We start from the raw sequence: 15,454 nt of genomic DNA on the forward strand, positions 1-15,454 counted from the left end.
CTCGAACTCAGAAATCCGCCTGCCTCTGCCTCCCTAGTGCTGGGATTAAAGGTGTGCACCACCACGCCCAGCTCCATATCTTTTTTTAAATTAAAGATTATTTAAATTTTTTCTTTGAGAATTTCATACACAAAGAGAGTGTATTTTGAGCATTTCCACCTCCCCCCCCATTCCCTTTCCAACTATGTCATGGTCCCTCCCCACACAGGCATATGTCATGTCAAGAGGACAGCATTTGAAATCACTCCTCTCTATACTACTGGATCTTTTTTTCATATGAATGTAGATTGTGTGTGTGTGTGTGTGTGTGTGTATGTGTATGAATGTATGCTTGCATGTGTGTGCCCGTGCAAGTGCATATGGAAGTCAAACGTTGGGAGCTTTTCTCAGTAACTCTTACTGACTTCTGACCCTTCCCACCCCACACACACCCAGACATCGTTCGTACACAATGTCTATATATGAACATAAAAAATTCTTCTTGCCTTTAAACTAGGAATAAAAGGTTTATCCATCTTTACCTCTTCAGTAACAGAAAAATAAAAGACTACCAATCATCAATGTTTTTAATGACAAAAAAATTCATTATTTTCTTTGTCACACTCTAGCTAGTGAAAGGTACAACCTTACTTGCTCTGTCAAGTCACTGACAAATTTTAGCAGCTACACATTCTTTTCCTTTTTATATTTTCAACTGTAGTTAGATTAGCTTCTCTCTGGCAACAAAATTAGTTCATTTCTAGTTACATGTCACAGTTTTATAAGGAAGGACTAGACAAGTTCAATAAATGTCAAAAGAAAGTGATTTTATTCCTTTATATCTTTACTTTTCTTACTTTACTATGAACAATATTTTAAAAAAACTTTCTCAGGAGGCAATGTGTGCTTTTTATATGAAATATTTTAAATAGTTTTCATTTTTAGGGAAACTGACTTTCTAAATATTTTTGTTACTAACTTTCGAAAATCTATTGGAATTATAAAAATAATCTTTGCCAACAAAACCAGTGTTAAATCTAGCTGAACCTAGGAGGACATTGAGAAATGTAGAAAATGAATATTTTAATTACAGTAGTCTCTTATAATGAAAGTATACTCTGTGAAAAACTATTCCATCCAATTCTCTAGTAGGAACTATGTGGTGTATACTATGGATAAAAATCCAACATCAAAAAATAAGGTAGTTGTAATCCACCCAGATTCTCTCACAAATACCAATTAGAAAAGACTTTTTTTTTTTCAACTAGAAAACTTTGTAATGTTTACATATGTCTTGTGAGAAAATCACCAAACCCCATGAGAATGCTTTCTGATTTGAAAAAAGTAAAAGTGGTCAACACTTATAAAAGTTATTTAAGTCTATTGCCCTCTTAATTTATAGCTAATTTGTACTGTAATAATTTAAGCTATAGGCAAATTCTTTTTTACATACAAAATATTTGACATAATTTAAAACCACAAAGGACTGACTTGCTTATCTAAGAAAATTCACACAATTCTTCCAAATAAAGTTAACTTCAAATTGCAACACTCTTTACTGGACATTTTAATATTTTAAAAACAGACCCTTTGACTCTTTCTCCCCGTTATACAACAATTCTTTGAACAAACAAAAAGTTTGATTAAAAGCCTGTGTTCGCTAAATGATAAATGGTAAATCCCGGTCTCTCCCCTGTCAAATACTGAACTCTGCAAGCTTTCAGCGTTAAGTGTCTTGATGTCAGCTGCTTATTTTTCCACCCTCAGCGACTGGAGGTTTAAAAATATTATATTACTTATAGTTAGTAAATAAGGGAATTCCAGCGCCAAATATTTGTACAAGATAATGGAATGGCTTGCCCTTCTGTTAGGAATTCACAGGGAAATGCTGACAGACCAAGAATAGTTGCTGCTTAAAACACACACATACACATAGCCGCCTCTGTTTAGCTAAGTTCTCAACATAGAGCGGTAGTGGAGCCAGGAGTGGGACATTCTGCAGGCTCATCAGTCAAGTCTGATGCCGCCCTACATAGTTGCCAAAGAAAAGGCAACACTGAGGGTCCTTCGTTTGAACAATCATACACAGAGTGAGGTTAATCTAATTTCAGAAAAGGCTAGGACAAGTGTAGTGGAAAAAGCACCCCAGGAGTCTCGTAACTACTCCGTGTGGGCAGAAATCCAAGCTCAGGTGAACGCTGCATGCTCCGGTCTCCCGTTCGTGCTTGATGTTTGAGAATGTGTAGAAGACTAATTCTAAAGTGTGCCTTCACCTGTTCCCTGGTATGTTTCCTGGTGTTCTGCTGAGCCAATGCTTTTTCCAGAGCTGTTGGTGAGCCTCAGGTCCGTGAGTGTTTGCATCATGTGATATTTCAACAGCTCATCAGAGAAATGAGTTCTGCCAGGCTCTGTGGGTCTGGCTGAGTGCTGTTAAGTTCCCCAGGGTTGCGGGGAGTCAGTGACCTATATCATGAGAGAGAAGGCATTAAGGGTGAGGCAATAAAACAGTTGGACATGCTAGAGAGGTCACCATGTATACGGCTTCTGTTCCCTTTTAAGCTAGGTCAGCTCAAGTCTGCAAGCTCAGCCAGATCTCGAATAATTTACAGGCTGTTCCTGGTCTCTGAAAAGGCAACAGCTATAGATTATTGGACCATTCCTCAGAATGAGAGACACGGGGTCCTATTCCCAGAACCTGTGCACAAACATGCAAATGGAAAGTTGCCTTAGCTGTTACCTAAGCAGCATAGTCAATCCAATGCTAGACTCAATGATCCAGAGTGTGATCGCATGCACAACGATCCAGAGTGTGATAGCATGCAACGATCCAGAGTGTGATCACATGCAATGATACAGAATTTGACCGCATGCAAACCCAGCTACATGTGCCACCCCTTCCCAACATAAGAGTGGCAGGCAGGCAGGCGTCTATAGTAGCAGGTCAAACTGGGAGTCTAAAAAGATAATATTCAAAGGGGAAAACACTAAAGCATGAAAACTCAGCTTTAAAATTTAATAACTTCAAAATCTCACAACTGTGGAAGCAGGGTTCTCAATCACATTGTTTCACATTTAGTTTTAGTTAAGCTAACCAATCTAATTTATGTTTGTACGCTCACTAATACTGTGTGTGTGTGGGGGGGGGGTGTGTTAGAAAAGAAAGGTTTAAAAAAAAAAAAAACAACTGGGGAATAGAGCCTAGTCATAGAGTATGTGCCTAGCATGCCTGAGGCACTGGGTTCAATTCTCAGTATTGCCAGAAAGAATGTTATGAAAAATAGGTTTTATTTACCTGAATCCACATAGATGAATATGTGTTATAAGTAAACAGGGTTGTTCTTTTATATTTTTAACCTATTCAAGTAAATATGCTATCTTCCTGAGTGGAGAACATGTTCTCTTGAAATAAATTTATATATATATATATATATATATATATATATATATATATAAAACTATTGTATATTTGTGTGAATTTAGTACAATAGTACAATAGAGGGATATATATATATATATATATATATATATATATATATATATATTCCCGCATAAAAATATAACACAGATAGATTAAGATAGTCCTTCAAACAAACACTTGCCCAGTCTCATACATTACAGTGAACTTCCTTATAATTAGAATGACTATTCCCAAGTCATAGACCTCCACTTACAGTTTTATACTTTTATTGTCAACTACGTTTTTGTTCACATATCCATCATGTAAAAAAGAATAACCTAGAGTACATTTGAGAGTACATAAGCCAGGAGCCAGCTGTAAGAATAGAGCTCTTGGGCTAATGAGATGGCTCAGTGGGTAAAGGCACTTCAGCCATGGGACACATGCAAAGGTAGCAGGGGAGAACCAGCTGTCCAAAGTTGTTCTGTGGCATCCCCTTGCGCGTGCGCACACACACACACACACACACACACACACACACACACACACACATATCTAATAAGAAGAAGAAGAGGAGGAGAAGGAGGAAGAGGGAGGAGAAGGAGGAGGAGGAGGAGGAGGAGGAGAAAATAATTCTTGTGAACTCTTACAATTTGATTGTCACTTACGGTTAGAGTCCAAATGAGGAAAGTCATGTGTGAATGGCAAAATCATGAAATCTCAATTTGCTAAAACAGCAACAGGTCAGTCTAGAGCAGTGCTTCTCGACCTGTGGGTCGCAACCCCCTTTTGAGTCACAAATCAAATATCCTGACTATCAATTATTCCCATTACTGTACAGTAGCAAAATTATAGTTATGAAAATACAAGGAAATAACCTTATGGTTGGGGGGTCACCACCACATGAGCGTCACAGAATTAGGAAGAGGGAGAAGCACTGCTCCGGATGAGAGCAGGAAAAGTATGAATTGAACGACACAAATTTCAAAAACTACGCCTTTGTTACAAACAAATATTCCAATGGAACAATGCTGAGAAGTCATGAGATTCGGAGACCTGCGTTCGTGAACAAACGCGTGACGACTGAGCACAGTGTCTCCGTCATCTTCAAGTCAAAGCTTCCAACCTGCATTACCTTGATCTCAGTCAAGTTAACCAGTTCTCCCCACCATCCTCTCTACAAGTTAACTGCTAACAGAACTTGTTGGGGGTAGGGATTCTCCCTTTATTTCACAGACTAGATTCAAATTTGAAATCCACTTCCCTTAGCCTTCTGAGTGCCTGGATTACAGGTAAGTGCTGTCATGTCCTTCTGTCTCTAGAGGCTAGAAAAGTCCAAGAGCCTATCAAATAACTACCGTTGTACTTTTCAACAACGTCTCTAGGCACTCACTGACTCCACAAAACGACTTAGCCCAGCGTGAAGTTTCCTGGTTTCAATTCAGCTTGATGGCTATGTTTTTGCTATCACATCTGCACTATGGATACTCAGACTGCTACAATTTTATTTACAATGGATAAGTTGAAGAACAGAGGCATCTCGAGAGTACTAAAGAATCTCTTCTATGTTCTCTTCTACCATTAAGAGGGATCTGTAAACAGGAGTGGCAGAGTCAGGTAGTCATTTTCCTCCAGGTTGCTGAGTAAAAGACCCCAAAGTAACCTGAGAACACACACCACAGCCAGGGATATGACCTAAAGATGAGACAGAGGGAATCACTCTTCGGTTTAAAAACTTCAGACTGCCTCTCATACATGTGACATTCAGGACTGTCAGTCTTTAACCCAATCCTCCCACAACCCACCATAGCTATACCTGGTATACTCTGACATACATGTGCCCTGATCCTTGCTACCAACAGCTTATTTTATTTTTTATTAATTTTTAAATTTTATTCAGTCTCTTTTTACAGTCCAGATTTTATCCCCCTCTTGGTCCACTATCTGACTGTTCCACATTCTATACTTCTCCCCCCCCCACACACACACACACAAGGATGCCCCACCCCCCTACCCCCCACACCATCAGACCTCTCCGCTCCCTGGGACCTCCAGTCTCTTCAAGGTTAGGTGCATCTGCTCTGACTGAGTCCAGACCCAGAAGTCCTCTGCTGTATATGTGCTGGGGGCCTCATATCAGCTGGTGTATGCTGCCTGGTTGGTGGTCCAGTGTCTAAGAGATCTCCGGGGTCCAGGTTAGTGTCACTAGACTTGCTCTCTTTTAGCTTTTCAAAAGTGCCCTGCTCCCTGCAAGGGCCCTGGCAGCCAGAGCCTTGCCCCTGCCCACTATTTCAGCTCAGACACATCCTTGGGTGCTTTTACTGAATGCCCTCCACGGAATGAGACAATTGTTCATCACAATTCTTTCCAAGTGCTTTTAATTAGGCAGAAGAAGTTTGTGAAATTAAAATATTCTAATTATAAACAGCAAGTGTCTAATTGTTCCATTTTCTTCAGTCTGTGCTTCAAACTCAGTAGTAATGCAAAAGCCTAAACAGAACTTAAAATTGTGAAATACTTAAAGAGGGTGTTACCTGAGAGAGACCTTGAAATTATTCATAGTTATACTTAGAAATAATTCTTAAATCATCAAGTATCATCTAACAAAACTCCCTATCTTCTTGAACATACTGTTACTACATCATCTTAAGCTAATGTGTAGTTTGCAAGCTCTAACTTTTTTTAAGACCAAAGTAATGACAACCTATGGAAAATAAAAAGAATGGGCATTTATTTTAGAGTAATTCTGTGTGTTGCTTAAAAGAGAGATACAACTAAGTTATTTCTGCATTTAAATAAAATTCAAATCACTTACTCTTGTCATTTAAACTGCTAAGATCCATCTTATCGTACATGAACATATAACAATGGCTTGTTACCTCTTTTTTATCTGGCAAAGAATAAAGGCATCTGCATTCCCATCTTTAAACAATTAAACTTTTAAATGGCTTTGCATTCACATTACTTAGTAATCAATATCATTGGCCATTACAGAGTTTGTCTTAAGAGGTTTATTTGAAAATTAGTTTTTCCATTGATCTACAGGATTTAATTTTCTCATGTTTTACCTGCATGATTGGCCCTGGTTTTAAGACTCTGTGAAATACAGGTGGCTTCTCTCGAGTCATTTAAGAGCTATGTGATTTTAAACGACTAGCTACCACTTGATGTTTGCCAAAGAAATTCAGAAAAGAAGCAATACGGACGCAGATGAGAGAACAAAAGCAATTCACAATTTTGCCTTCCTCAACCCAACAGGACAAGAAGCGGGCGTGGCGAACAACATTCAAAGGTGGGAAGCGAGGCAGCACCACACAGGCACACTAGTTTTAAACTTTGCACACCCTCAGAGCAGTCCCTGTAGCCTTATCTCTAACTGAAAGTCTCTCAAACATCTTAGGAAGCAGTATGGAACAAAGTCCAGGGTGCTTGCTATGACAGGACACACAACCATGCTTCTAATTGCCAACTACTCTGAATGGGAGTTATTCCATCCCGTACTGGGAAGGCTCACTGGCTCTCCTTCTAGCCAGTGGCTCTCTAGAATCTACAGGAATAGAAATGTAGGCAGTCCTGCAGACGCTTCACAACGAGACTACCATCACCTTATTCTCTCAGTTCTGCACAGCCATAACAAATGCTTCAGTCTGCCAAACGCCCTCATGACTCTTCTTCATCTGTCTCTCTGTTTGTGTGGTTCTACACTGCACCCCTCCTTCCCTTCTCCACCAGAAAAATCCCAGAGCACTTTCGGTACCCAGCAGAGTCACCCTCTTTTGAACAAATTTCAAGGGGGTGGGGGTTCTCCGCAGCTCCTGATTTCAGATTCACACAGTAACTTATTCGTAGATTTAATATGTGAATTAAGTTAAATTCTATCTTTCTGCCCCTTTCATCTTTGCCTCTGAAATGGCTATCCCAGGCTGCAAACTTGGTGCATGTGATTAAGGAAGAAAAAGAGAGAAGAGGATAGTGGGAAAGAGGGAGAAAGAAAAAGAACCTGCCTGATCCTTTGACAGGATTACAGAGAGTAACTGGTAAAATGTCTTAGTCAAATGTAAAGATGATAGTTTCAAAAGATGAAGTGGGTAGAGTAATAAACAATGAAGAGCTAGGCATTAAAGCAACATGGCCCGCGCCACCCATCCATTGTATTATCACAGAACCTTGTGATGAAGCATGCCTGGGCTTTACACACAGACATAAAACAAATTCTACCTAGTAGTTCATTTTAACTTGATAACTTATAAGTAGCTTTGTAACTATAAAATATACAACTGCCTAAGAGAAAAAATTTAAACCAAGGGCTTGTAAAAAATTGAGTACTGCATATATATATATATATATATATATATATATATATAGTGTTTTTATATTTTGTTTTTGTTTTTGAGAGTGTTTTTGTGTATCTCGCTCCATAGACGTAGCTGGGCTCAAACTCAGAGACCCACCTGCCTCTGCCTCCCAAGTGCTTGGATTAAAGATGTATGCCACCACCACCTGCTTTATAATATGATTATAAAAAATGGCATTGAGGAACAGAAACTATGCCGCTCCCCACGGGGTTGTTGAAGATTTCTTTGATTTCCACGAAAGAAGTTGTTCAGAACCGGTTCAATCACTGCATAGTTTAAGGAAGTGTTTGAAGTGCTCCCACAACCTTAAATTGCCTTATGCAAATTATTTGGAATGACGAAACTGATAAATAACTTTCTTTAAAAGAGTCCACAGTTCCTCCCATATTCACCAGTGGTCAGGTGCTGTCAGGGAAGCAGAAACATTAGCCTTCCATAGCGCACGACAATCTGATGGCTGATGGCTGCATTCAGTTGCTGTTGACTCTGTAAGTGTGCGTGTCTGGTGGTGTGTTTACATTCCCCCTGAGCTGAAACAGCTTCGCTAATGCCTGCCTCAATCGTGGAACAGAACTGCAATAACAAATGAATTTCATTTAGTCTACCGCTAAAGCCTTGGGCAGTACCTATCTAAAACTTAAAACCAATTTCCATTTAGCTTCAATTTCTCTTTGAAAGATTGAAGGAATTTGTGCTACTGAAATTACTTTGAAAGCCACTGCATGTCCAAGTTTCTTTTCCCAATTATTTCTGACCTATGAGAAAATGAAAATGTTCTCATTGTAATTAGAATTTAATTACTCTTAATCTCTTCATGGGAATATGTGTTTCTGGGGCTGGAAAGATAAGTCCATGGTTAAGAGCACTTGCTGCTCTTACGGGGAGCTGGATTTGGTTCCAAGCACCCAAACAAAAGCTAAATACTGTTTGTAACTCCAGTTCCAGGGGTTCCAATGACCTCCTATTACCTTTGTGGGCACCAGGTACACACATGGTACACATATGTGCTGTGTGTCAAATAACTATACACACAAAATCTCATATAAATGATGAATAACATCTTGGTACATGTACATTCTGAACTTTTTACATGATAAGCTCACATAAAAGCATTATCCATTACTTATCTTAACTTTAATTATACATTTTGTGTCTTACTTGGCATCTTAAATTCAGTGTTTTAGCCCTTTGCATCTATAAATCAATTATTCAAGACAAGGGTCATATTAATGACCATTCATTCATCAGAAAGTTTTAGTGGGTAGCCTGTTTGCTTATAGACAATTAGTTTTAGTTTGGTTTAGTGTCTTTCTTAAGGATGGAGCATGGCAGCAGTAGCTTGGGTATGTGGATATCTTTGAAAGGAGACCCTGTAATTATTTTTTTTAACTGGACTCTTGGATAATGGCACTTTTACTTTACTTGAATGGCACTGCGGTTCCACTGAAAGCACTATTTTCAGGACCACTCAAAAGACACACCAGCTTTCAAAACATAACAAATTGTTTTGAAATAAATAAATAAAACAAAACAACAATAGCTTTTCACATTAATCTGGTTTATAAGTCCTAACACTGAAATCAGTCCTAGTACAGGGAAACAGACAAACTGGAGGAACCCACGGTGCATAGTGCATCCTTAAATATTTATACCTAAAATAAAAGCAATGAGCCTCCCTTTTCCCCAGTTAGGATAAAAGGCAAAGAAACATAAAAGAGGGATCCCTGAGGATTCCTTCCCAAGTATTTACCTAACAGTGTCACATCCTCCATTGATGTGACTCCCACTAATCAAGCCCTCTGCTTTGTAATCTAAGCCTCCAAACAGCCGAGCTCAGCATCCTTCAATTCCCCTCTCTCTCCCAGGGACCATCTTAGGCTGATGTGCTCTCTCTCTCTCTCTCTCTCTCTCTCTCTCTCTCTCTCTCTCTCACCCACACACACACACACACACACACACACACACACACACACACACCACTCTAATTTCGTGCCCATACTTGTCTTTTAATAAACATTTATTAAAATAATGGGAAAGGTGAATGGTTACGCAAAAAAGTATGGTAGTTTCGACTAATTTTCCATAATAAGAAAGTTTTCACTGGAATTCCAAGCTAGAGAAAAGGCCCATGGAGAATTGACCTTGGCAATCAAAATCAGTGAGGTCTGTCTGAATCACAGCCACGATCCTCACCCTTCAGTGACCTTGGTCTGGTTACTGTGTTCTCCGGGCTTCATTTAACATTTAGTTGTCCCGTATTATTGCCTTCATGTCTGAAGTCAGCAATCACATCCAAAATGTTTTACAAGCTGCAACACACATTACATGAAACTTAGGAACACTTGGTGTTTATAAAGTAAAATAGAAAAATATAAGTCATCTAAGTTGGGTTGCTGTGGACTGAGCAGCAGATTCTTTGACAGCGATGCAGAATCATTGAAGTTGCTTAATACCTCTGCAGTTTCAACTCCTCATGTAAATTATTTGACAATATGTCATTAGAGTTTTGGGGGAAGATAAGGCCGACCAATTCATGCAAGAATCTTCATATAACTCATCAGGTAAGATTCTTCAGTGTCTGGCATGAGGAGTGTCTTAGAAATGTTACCTAGTACTTTTCTCTTGGTTGTCAAGACATCTCAGATAAAGTTTAGCAGGAATGGTAATAGCCAAAACAAAAGTACTAAGAGAAGAATTCTAAGAGAGACAGCAAGAATAAAAGCAGATAAAACGAGAAGAAAATATGTCCAGAGGTTGAAAAAAAAATGCACCTAGACTAGACAATAAGGAAGTAGATAAAAGAGCTAAAACTGGCGGACGAAGGCTTGGCTACAGAAGCGCTTGATGCAAGTTCCAGATGCTGGTTAAACTTCACTACCCAATAGGGAGGCTATCAAAGTCTCAGGGCATAGCAAGAGTACTGTAATCATGGTGTATGACCTAACCAAACTACACAGGGTTAGAGCAGGCAGTAGTGGAGGCAGAGAACTCGCCGTCCTGAGAGCTTGCACATGAGCCATTGAAATAAGAACAGAAAAGGAGGCTGAGTTCCTGAGGTTGCAGAACCAGGACCCACAGGAACTGGCTATGGCAGGAGGAACCCAGCGAGTAAGCTAGGGGATAAACTGCTTGAGGAAAAGATGATACGTATTAGCTGTGAGTGATGGGCCATGGGAAGTTGAGAGCACAGTTTAGCATTGGAGAAGCTGGGTTTGAGTCTAGACAGAGCAAGGTCTAGAACCTTGCTGTGACTAGAGAAGTTATCATGAGAATGGAGACTGGATTGCCAAAGATGGTAAAAAGAAAGAGGACCCAAGATGTAGGTGGCACCTATGGGCTAAGAGAGCAGCTGTGGCCTGAAACTATCTCATGAATAAAGAACACCCAACAAACAGCAAAAGGGAGAAGAGACAGAAAGGTCCAATAAGGTGGATGTGCTCAACATCACCACAGTGACCCTGAGCTGATGCTTAGGAATAAGCTTGGAGCTATTCCTCTCTACCCTCAGAGTAACCAGTGCAAACCTGACTCCGAGGTCTTATCAAATAAAATTAGTGAAATTGTCCATCCATCATGTGTACTATTCTGATGGCAAAAAAAGTAGTACAGGCATGCTCAATAAGCATTAAAAGAATGAATGAATTGACAAGTTAATGCCAATAGGGCCTCAGTCCTGTTGTGTTTTTATGTGTGTGTCATTGTGATTTATAAGGCCTTTTCCTACACCACAAATTAGACACTCATTCACAAACTCGTGTTTTGCCCTACATCAAGTAGCAGGTCAAGTTACTCCACTGGCTTCTTCTGCTACCATTCAAAGAGCTTAATGGAATCCATAAGTGGTTTCTATGATGTGTTCTCACAAGTTCTGGTGGCTTGGTAATATTCCTGAGCCCGTCTCACCTCGTACCACTTTCCAGAGGCCATCCAGAGTAAAAGTTGGCAGGAAGTAGAAAATACCATGCACGCTGAAGCTGGTTATAAAAGAAACTGGTCTTGAACAATCACTGTAATGTTGTGGTTTGTAAAGTTGCTGAGGTTTTCTTACCTTTGAAGTATATTTGCACAGCACTCAGATTATAGGAGACTTTATAAAGTCATTCACATGGACTCTTTTTTTATTATTATTATTATTTTCTTTTTTTTTCAGACTAATTTTATATGTGTGAGTGCACTGTCGCTGTCTTCAGACACAGCAGAAAAGGGCATCAAATTCCATTACAGATGGTTGTGAGCCACCATGCAGTTGCTGGGAATTGAACTCAAGATCTTTGGAAGAGCAGTCAGTGCTCTTAACCACTGAGCCATCTCTCCAACCCATTCACAAGAATTCTTAAACTTCCCCAAGTATTTTAGAAGCATTGTAAGATCTGAATCCTATCTTCCGTTTTCTATGTGCCTACATGTGCACTAAGGTGCTGGGCACATTTTCCATTCTCCTAGTATGGTTTATCCATTACAGTTTTTTTTTTTTTTTCCCTGTTTGACAACCTGGCAGTTACTCTCCACGAAACCTATAGATAATTTAACCAAGGTTGTTCCTATGACATTTAAAGCTTCATTCTACTTCACACCAAGAGTCTGTTTGAATTGGCATCTACGGCCTGGCAAGCATAGACATGAGCAAGCTGGCTGCAGAAAGCCAATCTGTACTCATTCCTCACTGACCTCGGGTTCAGTGATATCATGTTGGTAACTTGAAATCAGCAATGCTAGGAGTGTGTGCCCTATGGGAATACCCAAGGTGCTAAAAGAAAGTAAGCCTTTTATCTTCCCAGGGAACCAGTTCACCAGAAAACTCCTCATTTTGAGACCTACTATCAAGAAAGGAACATAGTGGATGAACTTGTTCTCCTAGTGTCTCACACGGCTGCAATTTACATGTTAGCAAGCCCTCTGCCTGGTGGCAATGGGAAGCCTCTGTTCCTGTTCTAGAAATCTTCGTGTAAACTATTCTAATTGACTCTCATTCTTAATTTTAAAAGTTCAGCAGTTTTTGTTTATAAGATTAATTTTAGTAGCTGAAGGAGTAAAAAACAATTTAAGAGATAATTCAGTACAACTCTTTCAGAGGATTTTTTTTTTAACACAACAGGAGCTAAGATTAAAGAAACCCAGACGCTCTTGTGTCCACCAGACCATAGCTAACAGCATGGGGATCACAACATACCTTCCATCTCATCTCACGACCTGAGTTTTAAAGAGGAAACTTCCATTATGACATCTCAACTCTGATCTTGAAGGGAGGAAGTTCTATGCCACTAAAACATTCTTTTAAAACAAAAATGTCAAAGCAGAGCCAGAGTGAAAGGATTAAGTAGCATACGTATGTCCCTACCTCATCACGTGAGCATAGCAAATATTTGTACCGCAATCATCTCCTAGGGAAAGGAAGTGCCCTTCTTACAAGATGCTGCATAGTGACCACCTTTTAGAGTTGCTACTATAGTCATGGGCTCACAACACTGCAGCATCACACGATGCTTTAAATATGATAAAGAGAAGTTATAAACACTGTACCCATGCAAGAAGCAACAGATTTCTTTTCACCGTTCCGCAGTATCCCAGCATCCCCACGATGATAAGGAAACAGCAGACAGCAATCATGACGGGGTGAACCACTGGAAAGTAAGTTAAGATGACCGCTTCTTCTACCCTAAGAGAGAAAGATCATACCAGAAGATAAAGCAAACGTTATCGAAATGATCAAACCACTCCCCAGACCCCAGACACGGAGCAAATGCTACAGAGAGCTCCGGCTCTCCAAATTGGCAACCTTCAAAAGCTGGTGGCTTTTATGGCTATTGTCAGAATCACTGTGCTTTGTGTCTGTTTGTGTGACTTACATTTGCTTTAGTTTCATGGCATTTTTTTAGTAAGTGGTAGCATTTCTAACCCAACATGTTTTACATCTAGGCTCCAGAGCCCCAGCCTAAATGAATTCCACAAGGTGCTAACTGGGAGGAACTACCCTCTTCTCTGAGTTTGGAGTCTGCACAGCACTTTTCTTCTCCCTGCTAATGAATCATTTTCTAGTGTTAAGAAAACAGCAGTGCATCGGGGATGTGAGGCATAATCACAGGGAAAGTCAAGAGAGGACTTGTTACTAGGACATACATAGTCATTAACCAGAGCCTGGCATAGTGGTGATGATAAAACGTAGCCATTACTCAGTGCTTGTAACCTCGGTTGTATTAAGGGCTTCACAGAAACATTTCTTCTCATTTGATCCCGGCCATGATTCAGAGTGGCATATACTGCATCAGAGATGAGGATAAGCCAGACAACTGATGTGTTACTAAGTCCATAAATGTTCATGTCCATGTACTATTACCTACTGCCCTGCAGGACTGGTGGAATTCCTTAAGGAGAATGTGGGGGAAATGTAAATATAAAAAGTAAGTTTCTACAGTGCAGGAAAAAGTGTTCTACAGGATGGTTGGGGAGAACCACCCAGTGAACAGCTCAGAGCAAAGATCTTTAAACAGGTGGATCTAGAGAGAGAAATTGAAAGAATTCAATAGGAAATATTAAAGCCTACCTTGTTTCTGCAGTTAAAGTCAAAACATTATTCAGGTAGTCCCTCATCCAAGCAGAAACTGCCAAGACGCTGATGGACATTAACTAAAGAGAAGAAATAAAAACAAACTTGTTACCAGAGATGTATACAGCATTCACTTCAAGATGAACGACCTTAAATAGAGGATTTGTTACATAATTTTCATGTTTTTCCTAATAACATATTGTATTTCTATTGAATTTTACTAGTACCATAAATATCTGGCTACTCCATTTAGTAATTATACATATCCACTAAATAGAATATCTATATTCAGGATAAAAACAAGTGACCTCTTAAGTTGGTGACTTCAAGTTTAAGTCAGAAATTCCCAAGAATAATTCAATTTGCAAATGTATGAGATGAACCTAAAACTATCATCTATAAAAGCAAAAACGCAATTAGATGTGGCTACTGAACAATTACATGTCATTAAAAGGATCACAGGAGCTACCAAAAAGATTCTACTGATTAAAATTCAAACAAAGAGAGTATTAGAATAGCAATAGTAATGACTATGATGGTTTGAAATATCACTGTGTTCCAAAATCAGTGATGGTCATTATAGCATGGTGGACTCTCAGATCATAATAATAATAATGACATGAATAAACTGACATGAATCTCTTATTTATTTTTATTCTATTTTTCCTATATGGTGTAAAGGCAGAACCAAAGACCGAGTGGGATTTTTAATAGCAGAATTCCTAGTCAGGCATGCAGCCATTATGTAATGCAGGCACACCATTTAACATGTCCGGAAATATTGAAGCTATACAGGAAATTCCTCAGTGCCAGACAAAATTAGCAGATCACAGATTCTCGGTCTTGTCTGTACACTGGAGTCACCTAGGTCTCAAACAAATCCTGAGCCCACAACAGACCTTGGAGTAGGAACAGTGTGTCAGTCCTACTATGTTCACAATTCACTGGCAGTGCTGAGGAACACTGTAGCAACAAGAGGCTGAGAGACGTGTACAAAATGTCAAGAGCAGACTGCAGATACCAGACCCGACCACCCATCCAGTTCAATAAAGGAGGCAATCAGACACTGTAGGTCTCCTGGTTTGAGCAATCAGCTGTACCCAGAAATTGTATATATATGTATGTATGTATGTATATATATATATATATATATATATATATATATATATATATATATAT

The 15,454-nt window shown here is 39.4% G+C and overlaps 1 protein-coding gene across 5 annotated transcripts in view; it reads right to left on the reverse strand.

Moving 5' to 3' along the window:
- The window catches only part of Tspan12 (tetraspanin 12), a 93,562-nt gene that overhangs the window by 40,061 nt on the left and 38,047 nt on the right, over positions 1 to 15,454 (reverse strand). For all 5 annotated transcript variants that reach the window (XM_029535189.1, XM_021190728.2, XM_029535187.1 and 2 more), the window contains 2 exons: positions 14,273 to 14,355; positions 13,252 to 13,387 (listed from right to left, as the gene is read on the reverse strand). In XM_029535189.1, the coding sequence (XP_029391049.1) occupies positions 13,252 to 13,387; positions 14,273 to 14,355 (219 nt within the window). The remainder of the gene's footprint in view (positions 1 to 13,251; positions 13,388 to 14,272; positions 14,356 to 15,454) is intronic.

Source organism: Mus pahari, chromosome 2 (genome assembly GCF_900095145.1).
Source record: "Mus pahari chromosome 2, PAHARI_EIJ_v1.1, whole genome shotgun sequence".
Classification (NCBI taxonomy): domain Eukaryota; kingdom Metazoa; phylum Chordata; class Mammalia; order Rodentia; family Muridae; genus Mus; species Mus pahari.